At 40.6% G+C, this 25,604-nt stretch overlaps 1 protein-coding gene and 1 long non-coding RNA gene across 3 annotated transcripts in view; one reads left to right on the forward strand and one right to left on the reverse strand.

The window, feature by feature from the left end:
* Positions 1-705: 705 nt before the first annotated feature.
* Positions 706-5,481, forward strand: LOC127352799 (uncharacterized). The gene is made up of 2 exons (XR_007881187.1): positions 706-1,494; positions 1,789-5,481. It is a non-coding gene; the product is annotated as an uncharacterized LOC127352799 (long non-coding RNA).
* A 940-nt stretch (positions 5,482-6,421) lies between these two features.
* Positions 6,422-25,604, reverse strand: part of ppm1h (protein phosphatase, Mg2+/Mn2+ dependent, 1H) — a 33,475-nt gene continuing 14,292 nt past the window's right edge. For both annotated transcript variants that reach the window (XM_051381463.1, XM_051381464.1), the window contains 7 exons: positions 19,703-19,815; positions 19,472-19,556; positions 19,130-19,248; positions 13,180-13,243; positions 11,285-11,392; positions 8,667-8,818; positions 6,422-8,295 (listed from right to left, as the gene is read on the reverse strand). In XM_051381463.1, the coding sequence (XP_051237423.1) occupies positions 8,148-8,295; positions 8,667-8,818; positions 11,285-11,392; positions 13,180-13,243; positions 19,130-19,248; positions 19,472-19,556; positions 19,703-19,815 (789 nt within the window). In that variant the 3' untranslated portion in view covers positions 6,422-8,147. The remainder of the gene's footprint in view (positions 8,296-8,666; positions 8,819-11,284; positions 11,393-13,179; positions 13,244-19,129; positions 19,249-19,471; positions 19,557-19,702; positions 19,816-25,604) is intronic.

Below are 25,604 nucleotides of genomic sequence, written 5' to 3' on the forward strand. Positions count from 1 at the left end.
TTTGCTCGTATGTAACATTTAGGAGGATCTATTGTCAGAAATGGAATATAATATTCACAGGTCACCTGAAAATAAGAATCATTATGTTTTCGTTACCTTAGAATGAGCCGTTTTTATCTGCAACGAAATTGTGGCTCTAGATAGATCCTTTTGCCCTTTTTTTGCAGGTTTCACAGCCACCGTAGTTCCTCCTACAAACTTCACAGGCCATTGTCATTCGCAGGTCCCAGGTACAGACACCAGCAGCATTCAGTTAGCTGCAATCTGCAACTTCACCACTAGATGTCACTAAATCCTACACACTTAACCTTTACCTGCTCTCAGCCCATTTTAGGAGAAAAACTGTAACAAGAAGTAGCCACTGTCAGAGTTAAATTTTGCATAGTGATTTTCGGTTCAACTACTATGGCAATCCGTTGAAATATATAATAACGTTGCTGCTTAAAGTCCCTAACAACCAAAAACAGCCTCCCCTTGTGGTTAGTTTGCGGCCCTGCTAAACATGAATATAAGTGTGAGTTTGTGGCTGAGAAACGAACCACTTCTATCAAATATGTCAGGCTGAATCACAGAGAAATGTATTTATAATGCTGCAGAACCCCCTTGAATTTTACATTAGTTGTAATGATTCTGAATTTGACCTAATTCCACTATAAAATGATCATATTGTAATGTTATTGTGTTGTGCATCAAGTCCACATTATTAATGAAGAATACCACCACATTATATTAATACCATGTATTGATATTAAGGTGTGACTTAAATCTAGTTTGAAGTTGAGGGACATTTTAAATAGAACATAATGAGGCTTCGGTGTACAAGTTTAGTCTCTCACTCCCTTGTAGTTGCAGTTACAGTACTGGGTGTCACTGTGCAGTAGGTTACAACCCCACAGTTGTACAGGAAGAGAAAACACCCCTATTACACTCGACATTACACCCCTGCATGCTGTAGGGACTCCTCGGCTCCCTCTCCGTGTCCCCTGGAGGTCCCCGAGCCCGAGTTTCAGATCATCCAGTAGGTCATATGAGGGGAAGAGGAGCGCTTTGTGGTTTGCGCTGAAGAAAAAGAGGGAGGAGGAGGAGGAGGAGGAGGAGAGCAACGGAGGGAGCAGGTCTGCTTGGGCGGGGTTTCCCTCTTATTTCAAGGCACAGAAGAGGAGCGAAGCGGGGAGAGTACGGACCCGCTCCAGCTGCTGCATGGGAATGTCGCCGTAGTCGAGGCTGGTTGCGTTTTCGCTAGCTTTACGATATTCTTCCAGTCTCTCTTTTCTTTTCTAACATCCTCGTTTTCCCCGTCCTTCTCTCGCATTGTGACCACGTACTGGCTGAGGTAGTAGTTTGTGCTGTTGGTTGGGTTGTGACACTGCCCGCTATGGAGATGACTGCGCAAGCTACTGCCTTGCCAGTGCTGGTGCCTTCACTTCCAGCCGAGGGAAGGAAAAGAAAAAAAAGCCGCCCCTGCTCTTCAACGCTGTTATACGGTTTTTACAGGTAATGCACACTGCTGGAGTGGCATAGCTACCGTGTTCCGTTTGAAGCTGCGATGTAATGCTTGTAAAAGGAAAAATGGCTTGTGGTTGCATTGTTGCATTTTGAGCTGAAGCCGTTTGAGAACTGTATCATGTTTCATCCAATAAAATAGAGAATAACTGTGGGGGGAAAAGCACTTTGTTGTGTGTAGTTTGAATTTTTTGCACTGCTGATGATTATACATTGACATGCGTTTGATTTTTTTTTTAAATTGGTACCATAATCCCCTTTTTTTTTTTTTTTTTCTATTTGCAGGATGGAGGAGGAAGCTTGTATGTGTTGGATGGAAATCCGATATGCAAGTTTTTAAATAATTTGTATGCACATTTTTAAAATGCACGAGGAAGTCGATATCTGCTATGGATTTGCATAGTTTTCCACCACCTCAGGCGGAGTGGGCTGTGCAGAAAGCATGTAGGTCAACAGTACTGTTGCTATGAGGAGAGAGGAGTGACGTGGCTACTGCTGCCCACAGAGGTATCCTACAATACATCTGCTCTGATACACACAAGCTGGCTTTATGGTCCTCCCCGACGTCTTTTGTTGTTAATCTTGCATACCGTCAGACACTGGGGCAGAAAGGGTGTGCTCCTCCTGCACCCAAACACCCCATCTCTGCAGGGCAGTCATAAAATCTGTGCAGTGCTGCTGGCACTGTTCACCAAATAATCTGATTATTATGCTAAATCTGGATGTGTGTGTGTGTGTGCCTCAGTGCTTGAACTCTGCACAGACAGACAGCACATGACCTAACCCCCACCCTCCACAGGCGTTTCAGCAGTGGTGTCCTCACTGAAGTCTGGGAGCGCAGCCCTGATGTGGGTCGTGCGTTGTGAGTTAACCTTTTGAAATCCTCCCTCTGCTGCTGCCTGACAGCATCTGGTTGCTCTGTATCACATTAGTATGGGCAGTCAGGGGTCTCGTGATGGGGGAGGGGACCGGAATGGGTAATGAGCTTTGATTGGCTGCAAGGGCCAGGCAGCCCGGGTCGATGAAACCCATGCAGGGTTTTCCAGTCTTGTGTTCTCAGACCCCCACTGCCCTGATGATGATAGCACGCCGCTCACTCAATGACTGACTGACTGAAGATTGAATCCTGCGTTTGACCTTCCAAGAAGACTCATGAAATATTTATGAGTTCACACTTGATAGTGTGTTAGGCAGAGTTATGTTCATCTTGGGCCACAGCTCTTCCCACTAGCATCTGTCTTGGTATTAAAACAATAAATTCTACTCCAGCTCGTCATTGTAGATAGACGTAGGTTGAAAAGGGGTGCTTTTCCTTTTGAAAAGAAGAAGCGAACTAGTAAACAACACAGGAGACTTGTTATTGTGAAGCCTGTTGAGTAGCAGCCCTACAGGTCTGCATTAGATATTTTCAAACAACTGTCTGTCTCATGTAAGAAATACAAGTTATCCAGCCTCCGGGGTAAAACCAAACATCATTTATCATATCCTGGCTGTAAAGAGAGCCAGCCTATGGATCAGTGAGCAGTGCAGAGGCAGCCCATGTCCTTCTCATCCATCTTGTGTCAAAGCTCTCATTTGTGCCGGGCCGCAGATAAATTATACTTCAGGCAGCCAAAGCCCTAAAGCAGTAAATTAGAGCCCCCCTGTGGAAAATCGGCTTGCTCAGATGGGTATCACAGCTGCACCGTTGAAGCAGCCGCACCCTTGTCCTGACAGGACAGTCAACCCTTTTGTGTACTCTGTTTTCTCCAGATACCTTCACACGTGCTGCCTCTGTAACGCATCATGTTTGGAATTAGTTCTGAAATAAATTAGTTGATGAATTGGGGAGTTGATCGTGATAAAATTATTTGCCAACATTTTTGACGGTTTGTCAAACAAAATGCCAAAAAAGTGTGATTCTCTTTGGGTTTTGGACTTTTGGTTGGACAAAAGAAGCAACCTGATCATGTCATCCTGGGCTCTGAAGAATTGTGATGGTCAGTTTCACAATTTTTTGATATTGTATGTAATAAATGATTAATCAATTTGAAATCAACAGAATAATCGCCAGCAAGAAGAGCTTAAACAATTGCTCGGTTGCCAGGAAATGATTTGGCAACTATTTTGATAATTGATTCCTCGTTCAAGTCGTTTTTCAAGAAAAAGTGCCAAACATGATGCTTCCAGCCTCTCAAATGTGAAGATTTGCTGCTTTTTTCTAGTCTAGACATTATAGTAAACTGAATATCTTTAGGTTTTGAACTGCTAGTCAGGCAAAAAAACAATTATTTAGAAAATAAAAAACAAAAATCATTGATAAGAAATTAATTAGTTGGTAGTTGGTTTGTTGCAGGTCAAAAATAATATTAAAAAAAAATAGTATCTTTTCACTTAATCCTCTCCTGAAAGGAAGCTTGAAGGCGGTGGCCCCAGCAGCGCGTCACCTTTCCAGTACAAGAGATGAGTATTTCACTGCAAGCCCACTCAGCATCTCCCTCTGATCTGTCCACGGGTGGGGTGGGAGTGCTGCAACCTTGGAAAAACAAGCCACCCACAGGAATGACTGTGTCATCATTGCCGTCATCCAATCTGGACCACACACACACACACACACACACGTGTGGAGAGTAGGAGTGGAGTGCCAGATCAGTTCTGGCCTGACTGGAGGAGGATGCGGCGCTGGCCTGTGGGGACCAGATGGCCCTCCAGCTCCTGCAGAGGACCCAGGAGTGTGAGACTCCCACTATAGCACATTATGATCGTCTTGAGTGTGTGTAAAGGCATTCATAAAGATATGTGTGTGTGTGTGGTGCTCATATTTTAAGGTGTGGGTATGATAAGAGGAATTGAACTAAACCTGAAAGTGAGTTATAAAAGTTACTATTGTTAAAGACGTGTGTGTTGTCCAGAAACCTTTCCTGGCTTTGTGCTCTGTTATCAATCAGAGCATTTATTCCCCATCCTTTGTCTCTTGTTTACTTTCTTTACTTTTAGCTTTATTTCAGACATAAAAAAGTCAAAATTCTGCTTAAAAAAAGAAAATAAATGGAAAATAGGAAATAAAAGAAAAAGATACTTGCTAAAATAAAGAGATAAAAGTAAGGTAGAAATCTTACATCAACCAACAGAGACATGACATTTCAGTCAAAATTATCTGTGCATATTAAGTCATAGCACAGAGTTACAAAATGGTTCGTAAGGAATAAAAGAAATCAAAGGATACCCTGTATAGGCCCTTTTCACGGGAGACATTTTGACATGTCTGAGTAGGAATAGCGCAGGAGTTAATGGTGAAATTCATGATGGCTGAATTCCATTTAGCTACCTCAGTTTCAGATCCCTGCTGTTGTGCAGGCTGAATCACTGTCAAACCATCATGACTTTCTTATTTTAACCTGCTATTGCTACAATCCCATCTACTATGAACTAATTTACTAGCTAACCATTTTTTGCAAATGTATAGAACTTGAAAGTATCTGATAGTGTTGGACACATCACTGTCCCTGGCTGATTGTAATAATAGAATTTTACTCGATGTGTTTCAGGTTTGGCCCTCTGTAAAACTGTTAGTAGCATGAGTTTCACATTTTTAGTGTCACATTGTCTCAAATCATTATGAGGCTATTTTGATCCATTTCTAAATAAAACGCTGGCGATTATCAAAACTAAGCTCAGCGATGCTGGCTTTCTGAAAGGGCATTAGAAGCTGATTCACACCAAAATTGTAAGCGCAAGGATGTGTTTAATGTAAGTTCTCTGATACCAAAAAGCGTCCTTTCACTGCTCCACAATCCATCTCTCACTATGGAATGCATATTATTTCATATGATACCTCTGTCATGTCATGAACTGTGAAAGCTTCAGTCCTGTGGTTTGATTTCTATCTTCGCTCTTTCAAGTATTTGATATCACAGCAGTTTCACCTAAGACTGAGGAGGTTATTCCTCACTGTACCACACCCACTCTCACTGTATTAAAGTGAAAGGAGAATTGAAATGGGGATGAACCACTCATCTTTTTTTTGGTCAAGTTATCAAGTTGTCTTTCTTCACTTCGGGATGTGTGTGTGTGTGCTTTAGAGTCAAATTACGCCCCTCACAGCAGCTTCTACCATGAAATCTTCTGTCAGGCTATTCTGTGAACTGATACCCTTCATCCACATATTGCTTTGGGACTCACTTGACACAGTTTGTTAGAGTGGTGATAGTCTTATTCTATACAGTTACTGGAGTGTGAGGGAGTCTGTCTGGGTGTTTTAACACAGTGCAGGCAGGCAGTGATGAAAAAAGTATTCAGATCTTTTACTTGAGTGAAGGTTGCAATGCTACAGTGTAAAAATACTACTGATTACTTAAGTAAATGTACAAAAGTATTAGCATCCATATACTTAAAGTACAAAAAGTAAAAGTACTCATGAAAAATGGCTAATTTCAAAATCATATATTGTATTAATGGTTTATCATTAGCGATGCTTTGTACATCACTTTAATGTTAAAGCTGGTAAAGGAAAGGCTATTTGAATTCCATTATATACTGCTGGGTAACTTAATAATATACTGTGTGTCACACACACACACACACACACAGATATATACAAGAAATACCTTATATCAAAATTGATTAGTTGATTTAAAATAAAATTTAAAATAGTCAAGTAACATACCTCAAGATACAGTAGGTCATGATGTTGGTTTTAGGATTTAGAAATTTTAGGATTAACAAATATTGTTTCTATGAATGTTAAGTAATCTGTTACTTTCCCCAGTTATCTGTTTCCTCCCACAAACCATGCTACCATTCTCATGTAAGTGCATCTCTGAGTCAGGATCAATCAACATCTCATATATTTTTTTATGTCTACTATGCAGGTGGTACACCAACTTTTCTATCAATGACACAGCAGAGTAATGTGGGAAAAAATATTGAAAAGGTCAGAAATTGTCCATTTTTTAATAGAGCAGAAAAGTGACCATGTAAACCTTTTTTTTTTTTTTTTTTACACTGTTCTAGGTTTCCAAAACAGTACAAATTATGTATTTTCTGTCAGTAAGATGTACATCACTTATCGTAAAAGAAAGAAGTGTCCACTGAAAACGTTATTTACATTTTGCACATTGAAATTAAATTACTCTGTCTGTTCCATGTTTCACCAGTTACAGACACTCGTACAGCAGTTAACATACAATATTTGTGCACAATTAATAGCAGCTGAAAACTACGACCTGAACCTAAATGAAACAAACTGTGGAAGACCACTGAATCAGGGAACAAAGATGATTGTAGAGAGACATAAGGTACATGTTTGTTTAACTGTCTGCAATGATAATCTTCTATATACTGTTGGAGGCACCTGCTATTCATGAGGATGGGTTTATCTTAATAGGGACAATGTATCCAACTGATACTGACAAAAGGTAATAAATTAGGTCATGGCAGTGTTTTGTTTTTTTTAGCATTCTACATATTTTCCAAAACAGTATAACCTTCACACAGTTCCCTGGGAGGCTTTTTTTCTGCTCAGTGCTTTTCTAAAAACCTTTAGAAATCTTGCAGATACACGAGCAAATCATACCAATGTAACTTTAATAATGGCACAGGTAGCAGCTGACAATTCAGCCGACATCGCATGCAAACAGTCAAAGAAGACAAGGACAGCATGTGTTATGTGTAATACAATAAAAGGAAGAAAATTATGAGGTAGATGGCTAATGGTGAATGAGTGCAACAGATATTATTCGGATACTATGTTATTCCTTCTTAATTAATAATAATTATGTAATAATAATTAATGTAAAAACTGGGCTATTTAATATTTAATAGTTTGATGAGATGTAAGCAGGGTTGAAGGTGACTCCTCATAGTAGTGTATTCTTCATTAATGTGTTCAATTTCAACGGAAGCAGCAGTTTTCCTTAATAGTGAGCACAGTATTGCAATGCAAGGGGTACAAATGAACCGAAATAGCAACTGCAGCATTAGGAGAACCAGGTGACGTACAGTCTACAGAAAGCTTTTTTTTTTCAATTTCTCCTTTTGTGAAACAGACTAACAATTGCACGTGGCTAAATTAAAAGCTCTACATGGGACAGAGGAGGTATGATTCATATATGCAGGACATCAGTCTTCAGGTTAGTTTTTTTTTATACACTGTACAGGTGTTCAACCAAACACACTTATCAAATGTCTTACGCCTGGGAGTATTTACATTTTCACATTTATAAATATTGTGCATTAGTTAGTAACAGCAATCCTGAGATGCACGTCACCATCGCATCCATGAGAGCCCATGCTCTCAAACCCTCGGGCATCGCCCCACAAATAGATTCAAAATGGCTTCCTCGAGATTGAATAAAATAAAATAAATCAGTCGTTCAACTCTTCAACAGTTATTTTCATGATCCGGCTATTAACAGTTTCATTTCTATAAAAAAAAAGAAGGGCCAGAAAAAAATGAGATCATCCTGATTAAAGATGATCAAGGGGAAAATGGCCTGGACATAAATCCCAACTCTGACCAGAAACATCTTGGATCCCTCAGCGGAGGAGAAGTCCACACTAAAGCACTTTAAAAAGAGCACAAGGGATGAGGGAAACTGCAGAGGTCAAGTTGGGGGATCAAGGCAGGGCTATGTTTCAGTGGTAGTTGTAGTTTCCTAGCTCGGCTAGTTCTGCTTGTTGCCGTACATGAGGGGAATGATGTAGACAGAGATGTCATCTCCAGAGCCTAATCTGTCATTGGATATCCTCCAACCTCGGTCCTTCAGCACCCCGCGTGCTCTCATTACGAGGTCTTGAGCTGCCATTGTGTACCTGACGTAATAAAAGTGATAAATGGTTAAGGCGTTGTCATATCATGGTGATATACAATAAGATAAATGGTCACATCTGATAATAATAATGATGCACAGTATTTTGACTTGAAGTACATCTGCCCACAACCAGATTGAGGGAATGAAAATACTGTGGTGAACTTTTGAAACCAAGCTAACAAGAGAAGTGTCAGAGCACCCAATTAATAGTCTTACAAGCTTTCCCTTGATATCAGAGACATTACTTATCTAATATTTGGAAATTTGCATAATTACGACAAGATAACAACGTTCATCCTCTACAAATAAGACAGGGGTGAAGGGAAGTTCAGGCACGACTGGCGGCTGCAGCTGTGTGATGAGTGAACGTGCCTGTGCTGGTCGTCGGGGTCGCAGTTCGCCAGGAAACAGGTGACTGCTTCAGCTACTTCCTGGTTAGAGAGGACGTCCCACAGACCATCAGTTCCCAGCACCAGAACATCGTCAGCCTCATGCTCATACTGCGCCAAAGGGTAGGCTTTGACCTGAAGGTGAAGGGGAAAAACAAGGCAAAAGTTGAGAGGTGCATGGTTTCTAGGAATTATTTGAACCTTTTGCAGGAAATCTCTGTGAAGATGTTACATAACAGGCTATTGCTGGGTATACACAATGTCCGAGGAAGAGAAAGAACAGGAAAAACACTTATTATTCCGACATTCACACATTATTCTAAGGTGGTTAGCCCTTGTGTTAATCATCCTAGAGCAGCTTGTTGCCAAATGAAACCAGATACGAAGTGTATAGCTCCTATAAAGATATCCAAATCGATTGTATTGGTGTTAAAGTTGGATTTTATTTTAATGTAATTGCCAGTGGAGGTGCATTTGCAGTACCTGCTAGCAGTTTTTGACACCTGTAGTTCCTTTCGGCAAATAGCATATGTTGTCGATGTTTTTTCCCTGCTCGCCTCCTTATAATTACGTTTTAAACCATATGAGGTGAATGCGGCAGGAGCTCTACCTTAAAAGGTTCACATTACCCAAAGAAAAATCTAATTTGTTTTTACTTACCCCTCATGGTATCTAGCCATACAGATTTTAAGTTTTGGTATCATTTGTCAGGGTTTTTTGATAACCACTCTAAAGATGTCTGCCTCCACATTTCAGTGGAAGTAAACTGAATTGAATTTGTGGTGCTCCAAGAATAAAAAAAATACATTTACGCTAGCAGCTTGGCACAGTAGTGATTGGCGCTAGGGTGTTGCTGTTTCACAACCATCTACATTTAGTTTTTCTTCTTACGTCCAGCTGTGAGCAGCTCTTCCATTTCTTGTGGCCAATGCATTATGTGAGAATGGTGTTCACTAATAAAAGTGACAAAATGGGAAATGTCAGTTTTCCTCACCTGCTGGATTCGAATGTTTAAATAGTTGTTGAGGTATTTCGGTCTGGACTGAAGTGACTCAGACATTACCCTAGAGTCACGCAGCTAACATTGCTGAGGCTTTAACAGCGGCATCCATCCATGTTCCTGTTATTCTCTATTGTTTCTTTCATAGAAAACTGTCCACAGGAAGATATGTGTAGTAGATTATTAGTTAAACAATGGCGTTGTTTCTTGAAGGACATATTACTGTTGAATTTTCTAAATGTAATTTTTAATTGAAATGAGTTCCAACAACAACAACAACAACAACAAAATAAATTTAAAAAATATGTTCAGATACCACTGAAATGAGAAAATATAATTTTGTAATGTGTGTAACATCACCATTTAATTCCCATTTGTTTGGGAACATCCTCCTAATATATTTTTTTTCTGAAAGCAACTGGCAACTGAGATTCTCTCAGATTAATGCCTAGACAAAAGCACACAGTGTAATAGCAACAAAATATGAACTCAAAAAGAAAAAAAAGAAAAATGCTATAGTTTGGTTGCTTCAACTAACTACTTTGCCTATTCACGCCAACTTACTGCAGAGGCTACTGCGAAAAGAGCACAAAATGACCACAGCGACCGTGAAAGCGGTTGTAATGGAATCAGAATGACCTCCGCATTGATCATGAGACTCCATGCTGTGGTAAACCTTGTGATTTAAGTCTAGCCTTGCAAGAGAGAAAAGGACTGAGGCTATCAATACATGAAAGAGAGGGCAGTTCCTAGAATCAATTTCAAAACAGGGATTTCAACAGCAAGAAAACATCTGCGGAAGAGGGGTGATGACCAAATCATTTGATTTCCAACCCAATGCCCATATTTTATCTCATGATGAGTGTGATGACTCCAAGTGTCAAAGTAAGTCTTTTTATTACCTGAGAGAAATCAGTTATTTTAACTTTGCAAGAAGGATTTTTCACAATCGCTGCAGGGTGCTCTCCCACACATATGATTCCTTTATTAGTAATTGTCAATTTTTCCCCTTCATTTCAACATCCTTCTAACGATCAGGTTTGACATGTCGTACATATACTAATAACGTGTTTACACTCTGTCTGAAACAATAGAAACTACAAGCACCTCAAAGGAAAAAAATCTGAAAAGAAATACAACATCAAAAAGTAAGCTGAACTATGACTGAACTCAGAGAGCAATGAATTAAAGATCAAGAGAATTCATGGGCTGTGTGACTACTGCAATCATGTGCAGTAGACACTGGGAAGGAAAGGAGTCATTTGAGAGCGACGACCGTTGGGGAATGTTAATGTGCACTTGACCACATAGTTCACAGTGTGGACTGTTAATGGCCAAAGGCATTTTACATCATTACCTCTGTGCTCTTTTTATCAAGAAGCAGATAAATGCTCTATGTCGATGATGTGATGTTGATTTGCTTTTTGTGAGTTCAAATAGTTGAAATTTAGGAAATCATAAATTGAAGTGACAGTAAGAACAAGCAAATTCCCAAACTTTTATAACAAATATTAAAAGTTCACACACAGTTATGTATAAAGGATAATGTAAATGAGTGATTCTAGGACATAATGAAGGGCACAATTTAAAATGAAGCCTACCTCTGGGCAGCAGGACAGGAAGGGCTTAATGTAGATGTTGGAGTCATGCACTTTGAGATTGTGGTCTCCAAGACCTCTGGTGACCCCGATGGTCGCTAACACACGAGCCTGCAAAAAATCAGTCATATGTAAAGCACAGCCTCCATTGGAGTCCAACAAAACAACAACCAAGTAAATGGAGAGGTTATTTAAAAAAAAATTATATATTTTTACTGAACAAAAAGACAAGAGGGAGACAGTGGATGTCTTAAGGGATATTTTAAGTGTAGTGTTTTATTTTTGTAGCTTTCACCGTCATTTCAATCGGTTATGATGATCATGATCTGTTATATTATAATAATATATCATATATCACCAAAGTAATGCCCACAGCCACAGTGTGGCAAGAACAGTGAGTTGAAACTGACCCACGAAATAGGTCTATAAGGACAGTTTAGGTCATAGTTTTACTGTTCACACATTAATTTCTATTCGTTTGGCTAACTTGTTTAAAACCAGTCAGTTAGTCTCACTGCTTGTGTTGGCCTGTCTGTGAGTCTACTGCATTAATCCCTGATAATTATAAAGAATAACCTGCATCACACCCCTAGCCACATTTCACTGACGGATACAGGCTACTCCCAGTGGGAATCTTTATCTGGATGGATGAGCAGCATTTAGGGCAAATAAACACAAGCTCATCGTCAGCATCTTCCAGTTCTGTAAGTGCCTAACGATCGTTCCCTGAGCCCCAGGCGCCATCAAACTCATTTGTAAGCTGTACAAAACTCTTTTTGACACCTACTGTCTGCACAGATCGCCATCGACGCTTCTAAATATGGCTGCTGGCACAGGACAGGAGAACTGGGCTAATTGAATCTACTGTACAGCGTACGAGATATGGAGGCGCATAAGGATGGGGAGAGCAGTACGAAAGGGTAAGTGAGGCCTGGTAGGAATGAGCCTGGATCAGTATGCAGCACAGAGAGGTGGATAGAAGGGAGAGCGTTTCAAAGTGGCGGCAAAGCTCCTCCGGCAGAGTAGGGGAAACATCCTGGGATTAATTGTTGAGCGTTGGGGCCCAGCAGGCTTCGCGCAGGGCTTTGAAGTGCTCTGACGTTCCTCTCCCTCGCACAAAGCCCCCTTGCTCTATCTAGCCATCCATCTCTGCGCCTCACTTCAAAGGGAGAGGACGCGACGTGGGCACGGCCAACTGTGCAAGGGGTAAACCCGAGTGTGGTTGCAGGCAGAGAGCACAGTGAGATGACATCTGCCCCAGTCATCAGTCTAACATAAATCTACAGTCTGTCTGTGTTAAAGAAAAACTGGAGAAGGCCACAGTGAGAACATATTCACATCTATCATGTTTCTAATCTGACCTTTTCAATGCAACAAGGACAAGGTGCCACACACCACCACATGTGCAGCATCACTGAGGGAATGGGAAATGTCATGAACAGTGTGCAGTGTGCTTTTGACCTTTTCTTGTATCAAAACACTGACAAGATTCTCGCGAAAGTCAGTGTTTTAGTGACGTAGTATTCCGATTAACATGTGACACTTTTCATCTGTCTTTCGTCACATTTTCATCCTCTAATGGGTGCCTCCGATGGGAGTCCCACCTTTGACCCCTAGCTGTGTAAGTGCTACATTTCTACCCGCTGAGGGACATAAAAGTCCATTAGAGCAGAGATATTTTCCGTGCCGTACGTTAGTGCAGGATGTGAATCCTTGTGGAAAAAGCAGCCATGAATGCTTTCCACTATCTGGCTCCTCCGCACAGTGACAGGGGAGGATAGGGGGGCTGGAGGTGCTAGGGGCTGACTAATGGTGCCCTAGCGAGCTTTGATTACAGGCGAGGCGCACAAGGCCGTGGGAGTAACTCCGTCAGCAAGTAGCCGCCAAGCACTTCTTACCTTCTTCCCTTCGCCGTAGATCAGGGGAAACTTTAGGTCATCGTCCTCGATGGTTTTATACGCCCTGCGCAGAGGAGAGAGGACACTTTAATGGGTTTTTGGTTTATGGCAGGCAGCACACATGTGCCCTGGAGATACATTGCCTCCGTGCACCCCCCGTAGGCCCTGCTGCTGAGGTGACTGGCACAGAGAGAAAGAGTATGCTAGGAGGAAAAAGAGAGACGGTGAGGGAAAAAAAATCCTCCCAGACATCACACAGAACGACACAGAGCCTTAGCATATTTCCCTCCTTTTTTACAGATCTTGTAAAAGTCTCCCTAGTGACAAAGAGTGAGACGTCTATCTCTTGGATTACCGTTGGTTTTCTGTGACTGCCTGCTGCAGTTGTGTGTGTGTGTGTGTGTGTGTGTGTGTGTCTGTGTGTGTGTGCATGTATGTATCTGAAAGCCTGGATGTAAAGCAGCTGAATGATGCAAGAATATCTACGTTTACATTCCCCTGCTCTCAGAGCGGTGTTTAAACTTTCTCAAATAATGAATAATTTACCATCTTCAGACTGGCACCAGCCAGAGCTGCAGTATAAGGAAAAATACTGTATGTATTCATGCCAGGTCTTAAGATACACTTTTCACCTCCACAGCTTAGAGACATGCTCGTATTGAGTATAATATTTTTCACCCATGAAATTCAGAGGAACAGCTGTGTCACTATATAGTATCAGAAACATTACAAATCTGAGCCCATTTCCAGCAGAGCTGCCAGGAGAGAGTTTTCCATTCACAACTCACATCAGGTGATATGAATAGAAAAATCTAGCTCTGTTTGAAGGCTTGAAGGAGTTGTTACCCGGATCAAATAACATTTAGTACATTTATTTTAGCCTTTACAATGGAGGAAATGAGGGAATAAATGGTTTGAAATGAATGTAGAATGCTTTTGACAATAAAACAAACATAGATGATAACAGCCATCTGGTCTAAAAAGCTGCTTAAAAAAACCTAAAGTGCAGATATCATGTGACCCAGGCCTGCCCCACACACCTTATCCAATGTATTTCAGCTGCTGTGAAGCAGATTAGCAGGGACTGGGATGGTTTTTACATTACTGCTGGTTCCACTCAGAGAGGCCATATGTTTCCACCTTAGGCGAGCGCTATACTGCTGTACTCAGCACTTTTTTAACAGTGTGCAGAGCGAGGACTATCACAGAGAACGCAGCTCACAAACACAGAAATACAGTTTGCAACCTCTTTTGAGCAGAGAGATGTTGCACAAAATAACGGTGCGTAGAAGAGTTCCTTACTAATGTTTGCAAATATTTATGGTGTTGAGAAAACCTCTAAAACAGCAGATTGATTATGTAAAAGTTAAATTTAGCATTAAAAGAGGCTTTAATTGAACTAGGGCAGGTTAAACTCTTTACCTCTCTATTAAAAAAAAAAAAAAAAAGGGAAATACTATTTCTCATATCACTCCAAACTTCTTTTATTTGAGTATTTCACCTTCAAGAAGTGTAAGGCTCCTAAATAAAAAACTACCACACTGAGACACACACTTCATGTCATGTTTTCAAAGATGTCTTGGATGAAATCCCTAGAGCCCGCTGTCGGGGACACACTCCCTCTCGAGACTTGTGTTTACAGCGAATCCATCCTGTCAGACTTGAGATAACAAGTGTGTGACAGAAAGAGAGAGATGCACATTAATCCTGTTAGAATACCTGCTTCCTGCTCTGGGACATAGCGTCCAAAAAACAACGGCGTGCAGAGTTGCTCAACGGCCGTACTGTTTGACCACGACACTGAGCGCTTTAACATTCAAGGGGACAGTTTGGACGCCCGATATGTTGCAGAGTGAGACTGACTGAGATAGGGTGGGGGGAGGGGAGAGGAAGAGGAAGAGAGGGAGCCAGGGAGGGAAGGAGGGGGGTTGTATCATCCTCTCTGCAGGTGACGGCAGGAGAGGAGGGGAGTGATGTCATCTCTGCTCGGTGCAAAGAGGGGGTGACAGAAACATTAGGAGTGTGTGTCCGCTCAGCATCCCAATCTGCGCACAGAAACAAACACACACACACACACACACACAGACACACACACACACACACACACACACACACACACACACACACACACACACACACACACACACACAGACACACACAGACACACACAGACACACAGACACACAGACACACACACACACACACACACACACACAGGCAAACATTGAGGTGACATTGTGTCAGGGCCTGTGTCAGCACCGGATGAGTCAATTGACAGTTGGGTTCGAATAAACTTTTTTAGCCAACCTTAATGAGCTTTTCATAGATTGTGTGGTGCTTTTAAACGGCGGTGACCCAGCGATTCTACGCTGTATGCCTCGGTCATATCAGTGCAAAGGCATCATGGAAACAGAAAAGGAAGAAGAGAAGGAGGAACAGGAGAGGGAGTGAAAATATATGACAGTGATGAAGTTGTGTGTTAGTCTCCCTCCTCTCTCATTCAATGTCTATAGGATCAGGGGGAGGACAGATACCCTAGTGGGCGCGGGCACTAAATAGAGACAGCTTGAGCGCCAGTCATTGTCATTTATCATTGCCCTCCTATGTGGTCTGCACACCATTTCTTTTTTTTTTTTTTTTTTTACATCTTACCAACCTTTTACTTCGCTTTTTCCTCTCCTCCTTTATACCTATTTCTAGCTTTGAAACGTACCCCGGTCTTCTTTCATTTCTCTCTGTCTTTGAAGCAATTTTCTTTCTCATTTGTCCTCTCTGTCCTCTCCAGCCACCCACTGTCCTCCCCACCTTCTCTCCGCCTGGCTGGCTGTGTTTTTCTGTGGTGTTTGGATCATGTCGAACACGACCGACCGCTCGACATTCATCACTCAGGAACGTATCGCAAAACAAAACCGCCCGCCATCCTGGACAGCGACCACCATTACAGTTTGCAAGGCCAAAGCCAGCTCGCGCTTTAGTCCAACTGGCCGAGGGAGGGGAGGTAAAGAAAGCGAGGGATGAAAACAGAAAGAGGTGGGCTGTGGACCTGTATGCCTTCATTAGAGCGTGGCCTTGATCATGGATGCCTTTGAGGGAATTGGATGACAGCTTACACCCACACATGCACAGCATGTGGGCACACTGGCTGCTCATAGAGAGTGTACATGTACAGACAGAAAGCTGCAGAGACTTAAAAAAAATAGTCATTTGTACCTACAGCGTCTGAGCTGCACCTATACAACATGACACACTTAAGTCACACCCATACACATTAAAGCAATCAGCCACGCCAGCTGATAGGGTAGACCCAGACTTAGTCCGGGTGAAATGTGCAGAACTGGGTTATGGGTAGAACATGATTAAAAATACATTACAGGCCGTCTTCATTGCTGAGACAGTAAACAGGCAGACAGCAGGCTGAGAGTTCTGGGCCCAATAAGGAACACAGCCGCTGACTGACCTACATCTGCTGAACCGGCACCGCAAAACGCAACCGCACGGAGGTGCTGTCAGGAAACATACTGCTCATCTCTCCTCAGTCACCTGCACCTACCACTCATATATCTATAAGTGCATATATATGCATAATACAGTTCCCCACAGGGGAAAGACATAATTTAAACACTTCAACAATGCAATTTTGAAATAACTGGAGTGAAAACCAGTGGTTGTAGTACTGTATTTAAGCACAACTTGATTGTTGCTAATGCTACTTCATATTTCTAATCCACTAGGCAAATATTGTTCTTGTTACATTTATCTGATAACTATTATAATAGTCACTAGGTTTATTAGGGGTTTAGATAAAAACATATGAATAATATATAAAATATACAACAATATATTCAACCTCCCATATAAACTACATAAAATTAGCTCTACCATAACCAGTTAACCAGTATGCATCAGTAATAACAGTCCACTATAATAATAAAGAATATGATTTGATACTTTAAGCACATTTGGAGGAAGAAGTATACCGTTAAAAGAAAAATATTGAATATTGTACTGCAGTAGAGATACAAAAGTATTATCAACAAAATATACGTATAAGTATTAAAGGTAAAGGCACTCATTATGCAGGAAGAAGGTCAATGTCAGTGTTACATTCTAATATAATATTGGATTATTATTACTGATGTATCAATGTGTTAGCAGCATTTTAATGTTGACGCTAGTGGAGGTAGAGCTAATTTTAGGTACTTTACATATGGCTGTTTATTGACTGTGTAACAATGCAGCATATTTTATATATATAATTAAATAGAGTAAAAAGTATATTTTTTATAATATTTCACTGTGCTATATAGTGTAGTAAAAGAAGCATAAATCTAAATAATCCTAAAGTACCTCAGAACTCTACGTAAATAATATTCTTCAGTAAATACACTCACTACTGTAACATAGTGTAAGTAACACTTTAAATACATTATCATTTACATGTGATGGAGTATTTTCTTCTATATCAGGGCAGATCAAAAGGGGTGGCAGCTAAAAAATGCCTGGCCACCCCAATTTGGTGTCAAATGTTGTCAAATTTTACACATTTATTTAGATTAATTTTAGGCTTAATTTTAATAAAAAAATACATGTATTTGGAAAAAATGTCTTAAGATTTGGAAACCATTACTTAAGGACATACTTCATGAATTATTAATACCCTTATATATTTGTATTCAATGCTTTACTAAACGTGCCACAATAATGTAATGTTTTTGAGTTATCATAGCTTTTCCATGTATCTTTTCCAAGCAAACATTAATATATGTGATTGTTTGTAATTAAATCAGCAAAAATGTCTGCCAACCCTTAGAGTCTGCATGCCACCCTCTTGCCACCCCATAAATATTTCTCTAGATCCGCCCCGGTTCTCTACTATATTTTCTCTCGCTCGCATATTTCCCTCTGTTTCTCAGTCTTTATGTATTCTCTCTTTTCTTCCTCAATCTCTTTTTTACCTCTATCTCTCCACAGAAATATAAAGAGCTGGGTCCTTGCTGTTCCCAAGGATTCCTTCTTACCTTCTTCTCACACATACAAGCAAAAATGTCAAGGCTACCTCCTGGCCTCGCTCTGACAGTAAAGCTTTGAATTGCTTTTCTGCACACTGAATAGGATAGTGTTTCCTATTATTGGCTATTTTCATTAGGGGTACATTATAGCAGATCACTTAAACACAGAGAATGTCATAAATGAATGTTTTAGTGAGGCAAAATTACATGAGGCAAGGTAGCAGAAATTATTTTCACACAAATTTCTCTCTGAGGGCTCACAAATGGATTCTACTAGATACACAGGAAGTGTGAGGTAGTGAAAAATTGAACGGTTTTAGCATTAAATAATTGAGCAGGAAGGTAGAGGATAAACCTACTGTCACACACACTGAAGGAAAATGCAAAATGGAAAAAAAAAACAGTTTGCATGCCGTGTCACTTGTGCATTGTACTAGACAAGGTCCAGTGTGTAGGATTTGGTGGTATCTAGCGGTAAAGCTGCACATTGCAACTAACTGAACACTGCTCCTGTTTGTATTTGACAATCTGGGAATGAGAACAGGCTGTGAAGAGTGTAGGAGAAACTACGGAGGCTGCGTTTGTCTCCCCAAAAAGGCCCCATCTACAGTAGGGCTGCACAATTAATTGCCATATTATCTAAATCGCAATATGGCCAAGTGCAATATGCAAATTGCAGGAAGCTGCAATTGTTTGATAAAAGTAAAATGTGTGACAAAACAGCATTATAATGAAGCATCTATTGATAAAAACGGCTCATTCTAAGGTTACAAAAATGCAACAATTCTTATTTTCAGGTGATAATACACTAATGAAAACATACTTATGAATATTATATTCCACTTCTGCCAATAGATCCTCCTAAATGTTACACACTGGACCTTTAACAGATTAATTCAATAAGTAAATTAGTCCAAAAACCATTAAATTACTCAACCCACCATCCCGCCATGGTGAAGTCACGATACAGCATCCTCTTTCCCACCTCCTTTCTTTGGACCCTCCTCGGGAATTCCAGATGGGTAAACTCATTCCCTAATAAGTGGGGCTGCATGTAGGCCTTTGATATGAAACAAAAAGAAAAAAAAAAAACAGAAAAAGAAGAAGATTGACATGCCTGGGGGATAGGAAAAACAATTCCATAGTCTATTAATCTGACAAAGAGAGCAGGCAGTATAAGAGAGACAGAGCTAAGCATAGCCGCTGTCTCAATGGGAGGGGAGGTCAGCTCTGCTAATATATGACAACTCGCTAGAGAGTAGCTGAGGATGGCTCTCTCTTACCAGGAACTGCAGTCGCCGTCTCTCTGACTCTGGTGTGAACTCTGTTGACATGGGGATGACTTCCCCGGCCCGGATAATGATAGCTCTGAGGGAGAGCAGCAGACAAAACAAAACTCTGTTTATTCAAGTTGGGACACTGTTGCTCCCGCTGCCTGCAGAGCACACGATGGTAAGCGACACAGAGGAGACACCTAACTTACATATTGGTGTATATGAGTGTGTGTCTCTCACCTGCTGTCCCCGGCGTTCCCAACGTAAAGCTTCCCCAGTAAATAGACGACCACCAGAGCAGTGCAGCCACCTGAGATGTTGTAGACTGCCTTCTCCTTTTCTATCTGCACATCCTGAATACAAACAAACACACACATACACACAAATTCATCTTCTAACGTGAGCACATACCTGATACAAACCCATCCTCTGCACATAATCATATTTCTAATCATCACAGACTTCAAAAACTTTTTTCCTATCACGCAGCGGCACATAGCATTTAAGCAAGAACCTGATAGTGAATAAAATATTGCCCTGAAACTTAAAAGCCGGCCATGATGCTATTATTAATTATAGCAACATAATGAATTCATTTATCAATAGCACCACGAGTCAAGGAGCAATAAAACGGAATGGAGACCAAAAGGATTGGAAAATTTGAAGGCACCGCTGGTTATTACACCAGTTAATTAGCCCAGATTAATTTGTTGCTAATTAAACAAAAAAAATTATAAAAAAAAAAAAAGCCATGCTATCAGTTCATTAATTAGAAGAATAATTAACCTGTCAGCGAATTAATCAAAATGCTAACATAAATTTTAACAGAGCTGCTCACACTTGGTTTAACCCTTTTATGCTTTCCATGGCTACTGTTGGTCTGCAGTTAAACAGCTCCTGAGGGACCTTTAATAGCAAAACAAAAGCGGGAAGTTATCCCGGGGAAATGGATGACCCCTCTGGCGCCTCCCTCGCATCCCTCTGTCACTATCAAGAGATTGAGTGGGATGAAATATGTTGGCGAACACATTTACAGCGAGGCCATCCCTAACATGTTTTCCCAAGAGGGATGTTACCCCAACTGAATCATATTGCCTTCTGCTACGCTGCTGACGACCTCCATTTGATCACAACTCTATCACGTGTGTGTGTGTGTGTGTGTGTGTGTGTGTGTGTGTGTGTGTGTGTGTGTACAGTGTTTGTTTCTCTGACAGGAGACAGTGGATTGTGTGCATAAATATGTGCGTGTTTGTGTCTGGAAGCAAAGTGTGTATATGAAGGAATCAATGATGAGACTGGATGTGTGTGTATGACTTCATACATGCGTGCGTTTGTGTACATTTTTATGCAGACAGAAACAGTGTGTGTGTTTGGATGCATGCACTCCATCGTCCTTTCCAGTTACCAAAAACATACACACCACTGTTGCTGCTACACACATTTCTCAGGAGTGAGAGAGCATGACAGAATATAGAGGATGGATATGTGTGTGTGTGTGTGTGTGTGTGTGTGTGTGTGTGTGTGTGTGTGTGTGTGTGTCAGGGGGGTGAACAAATGTGTCCTTCACCCCGAATGAAATATGAATCCATAGTGAGCCATACATATTTATCCTTGCTGTATCCAATACCGCTTGCTGCAGGCAAAGTCTTTAATAATGAAAATGTCTGCATAAACATCTACACCTTTCTCCTCTCCTCTTCCGCCAGGAATAATCCAACAACTGATATAACTAGCAGGCAGAGAGGGAGACAAATATACACATGCACACATGCAAAAACAGTTTCTGCACTTGACGAGGTATGACTGACAAAGCAGGAATTGCCATATTAAATCACTCCTACATCAGCCATCATGACAAAAATAAGTGACATAATCATCAAGTAAGTTAAAAAAGATTGAATCTGCCATTCTACCAACAAGTGAGAGGACAACAGACGCAGAATACTTGAAGCAGAAGTAGAAGAAAAGGTCAGAGACAATTTTAACACCATGGACATCCATACATCGTTCACATCCATACATCATCTCACAAAAACTACAAACAAAAACCAAATCTTTATGCAGTGAAAGCTTTCTTTGAACAGAATCTCAAATCTCAAAGCCCCCCCAAACACAGCAACATCTCTCAACACCTCCCATCCAAAGAAACATCGTAGAAAGGACCATTAAAGAATAGGTATTCATACGAAATGAACATAATAAGGTACGCTCGCAGTAGATGTGAGTAAATGTTTCATTGCTTGAGCACAAGTTATTTTATTCAACATACTGTGTCGTGAAGGCCACTATGTTCACAGCAGTTTTCTAACCAGCCTTCTTGCCAAAAACTCCCTTCTCCATGCTGTTTGCAGTGTTATCTGTTAGTGAGCTTGCAGAATCAATGACAGAGCCTGACTCCATCAGACCTAAAAACAGGGGAAAAACTCAGAGAACAGTAATGCGAGAGAAAGAGGTTGAACATCGGGAAAAAGATGGAAAACTCTGATGATGGGCAGTGAGACAGGTAATTAACTGCATTAATCATTTGAACTAATTAGCCAAATCAGTGGCATATCAGCTGTTTTTGAGGGCAAGAATGACCTTTGGGCAAATTCTTTTCGAAAATCTGCTAATGCTCCTTTAATATTGAGCAGTAATAATCCGCTGCCAACACACACACACACACACACACACACACACACACACACACACACACACACACACACACACAGTCAGGCACATGGCCATTGTGACTGTCAGTATTCATGCATTATTGGTTAGATTACTATTAACTTCTGCCCTGACATAGACTGGCAACCTGACCACCTGCTCGTGCCCCACTACTCACTGAATAAACCTGTGATAGAAAATATTAATAAATGTCACTAACTGAAGGAATACTTATAGACATTTTGGGAGATACGCTTATTTGGTGTCTTACCAAGAGTTAGACCAGAAGATCATGGCTGTAGTAAACATGAAGCTACCGTAAGCAGCTGGTTAGCCTAGCTTAGCACGCAGACTTCAAACAGGGGGATGGTTATCTCTCAGTAATTTAAACTATAAAAAGTTATATCTTCTTTCTTTACTCCGTATAAAAACCGTAAAAATTACACGTGTCTACAGGGGTTGTGTACATGTGCACTATTACTCTTACTCTGCTATTTGCCTGTGCAACCTCGTGATGATAATGAGACTATGTTTTTACATGTTTTGTACAGATTATATAAATGAGATATAACGTGGTAAATACTGAGCTTAATGGGCAAGTCTGTTTCCTTTCCTTTAGCTGTTTCCTTCTTTCCAGTCTAGCTGCTCCATTTTTTAAAAAAACCCTGCAGAGGTGCCTCTTGGATGCCCTTATGGTAGATAAAAACACAATAAAGTGCCCTCTAGGTTGCCCTTCTAGTGGAGAAAACAGTGTAAAGTGGCCTTTAGAATGCTAACCCTAACTAAGCTGTTTCAACATAAATGCATCATGACTTTCTGCTGGCTGGTGTCCCACCGCATGTCTTTCTAACTTTTAGTTTTTTGCCCCTGCCCCTCATTCAGCCTGAGTCCGCCACTGATACTACAAATAATGTCTTCTATAAAGCCTACTGAAGATGATAATATGAGGCCAGTGACGCACACACACACACACACACACACACACACACACACACACACTTCCATGGGATGAAGTGAGTTGTGTCAGAGGAGAATTAAAGGTGGATCCCTATGATACAATACAGAGGCTCGGTGAACTCAGAGAGATTTAGAGATAATGTTGGAGATGATAACAACACCTCCCAAGATTCACTGACATTTCCACATTTTCTTAAAGAATGAGCTTCATTTAAAAAAAAAAAAATAACTAAACTAAGTAATAATAGTAAAGCCTTGTACTGACTTCACAGTGTAAAACTGGATCATAATTTTAATGTCCTATGATCTTAATCCTGCTCAAAACTGGATTTCTGCAGATTACTGCCATGCTTTTAACCAATTTTATTGTGACACTAACTATATGTTCTATTATTATCATAAGTAATTGAAACTACAGATCCCCATCACTGATCAACAGATCCTTATACAAGCATTAATTACACCAGCATGCACACCAAGCTATGAGTTCTCCAACAGTTTCTCTTTATATGGCCATACAGTATGGTAAACATAGTTTACTGCACACTGCCATCTAGTGGTTAAGAGCTGGAAACACCAGGATGCACTGAGAAATTGTGAGGTTGGTCTGCACTGCCCTCCATCAAGAGCAAACTTAACTACCCTGAGTGAGCTCACCAGGGATGATGTTAGCATTTTGCAAAGAGTTTGTGCTGTGCAGAACTGTTTTGAGCAATACTGGAAGATAATTCATTGGACAGTGTCTCTTATAATCAGGTTTACAGCTACAGCACAGCATGGATGATATTTGGGCTGCTGTCAATCACCAAAATAGCAATGGAAACAGATATAATTATTTATTTATTTATATTTCTTTTTTCTTTTATCCCTCAAGGGTCTGTATAAATGTTCTCAGCTTCTGTGCTCAAGTTTCGTGGCCTCTGTAGTTTCCCCTACATGCTTGGAAGGGGGGAGGGTAAGGTAAACTGGTTGCAATCTGCAACTTCACCACTAGATTCCACTAAATCCTTCACACTGTACCTTTTAAGTCCTTTGCCTGTAAAATTTGCCAGCAGGCCTTTTACTGTCTAAATGGCAAACTATGAATTACTACCATCAAAACAAGTTTGAGTTCAACAGAGTGAAAGAGTGACTTTAACCTCTCAATGTAACTGTACATGGTACAATTGTTACTCTTTTTCGCAATCCAGCAGAAGACAAACATAACAGAGACTGTTGATCGAAACCCTGATGTTGAAACTGAGGCCAGTGACCTCTTCCCCTTTCCCTTGTCAGGCAGGCCAGCACTGTTTTGATTGGCCCTGGTCTTGAGCTCTAGGCCTTTGCATGAGTTAAGTCTCCAGCATCCACTTACAGCACGGCCAGATGGCTAGTGTGTTTGTGTGGGTCCATCAACTCTGAGGCTGTAAGCTAGATGACTGACTGACTGACTGACACCATATGCCTCCAGTTTAACGGAATGCATGTTATGAATATGGAAAATGTACTTGGTTTTTTAGCATATATTTGTATGTCTTTTGTGTTGTTCTGTGGGATTTCTGTACAATTTACTGATCGCACTGCAACCTTATTCACCTTATCACCATTGCCCAGTTGGTAAGACACCTGCTCATCTCTCTGGGCTGCTGAAACATAATGACACTCTAGACAAGTTCATATCAACTTACAGCAGTACAGTAAATACCTAAAATACCTCAAATCTAATTTTTAATGATCAAATAACAAAACGGCTTGCTAGCTGTATAAACAGTCAGACAATCATCATGTTTTGGTGAAATACTAACTGTTTGAACATACTAATGACTAGCAGAGAAGTGGATCATTGTGGTTTGAGGTGTTTCTATGTGTGTTTTTTCTTTTTCCATCGCACAATTTGAATAAATTGTAGCTGACATAATTCAAGCTGACCACATCCACAGCACTTTATGAAAAAGATCTTGTTTGTAGTGTAATTTTACTGGGTTTAAGAAATGAGTTATGAAATAAAACAAGGGTGTTTATCCTATAAGGTATTCCTTGTATCCACAGGTCAACTTCAACAGGGAAATGATCCATATGTGCATGCTTATCTTTGTAAACTAACTGTGAGGCCTATGTGCATTTAACTTGACTGTCTAATTACAATGAATCAATATCAGTTTACTTAGTAAGTAATCAGAGTTTAATGGATGTTAAGTAACCAAACCGATTCCTCCATGTGTGCACTGATACTGATAAATGTGGCAACCTGCAGTGTAAATGAATAGTAGTTTCCATGAAATTCTGCATACGATTTGTTGTGGCAGTCTCTCATTGTGCAGTTTCACCAACCTCTGTAACGTAAATGGCAAATGCGTGCAAAGAATAAACCTTAGCTCAACAAGTATTTGGTTTGGAGGCTTGCATTTAGCAGTGCTTACAGAAAATACTTACTTATTGCAGCTAAAATAGTTTTGTGTCTTTCTTTTTTCAGCAACTTCCTTCCAAGCAATGCAGCTGGAAAAGCTTTTTTTTGTTTTGAGAAAAGGGCATGACCAGCCTTTTTCTCCAAGTACAC

Source organism: Dicentrarchus labrax, unplaced genomic scaffold (assembly GCF_905237075.1).
Source record: "Dicentrarchus labrax unplaced genomic scaffold, dlabrax2021, whole genome shotgun sequence".
Classification (NCBI taxonomy): Eukaryota; Metazoa; Chordata; class Actinopteri; family Moronidae; genus Dicentrarchus; species Dicentrarchus labrax.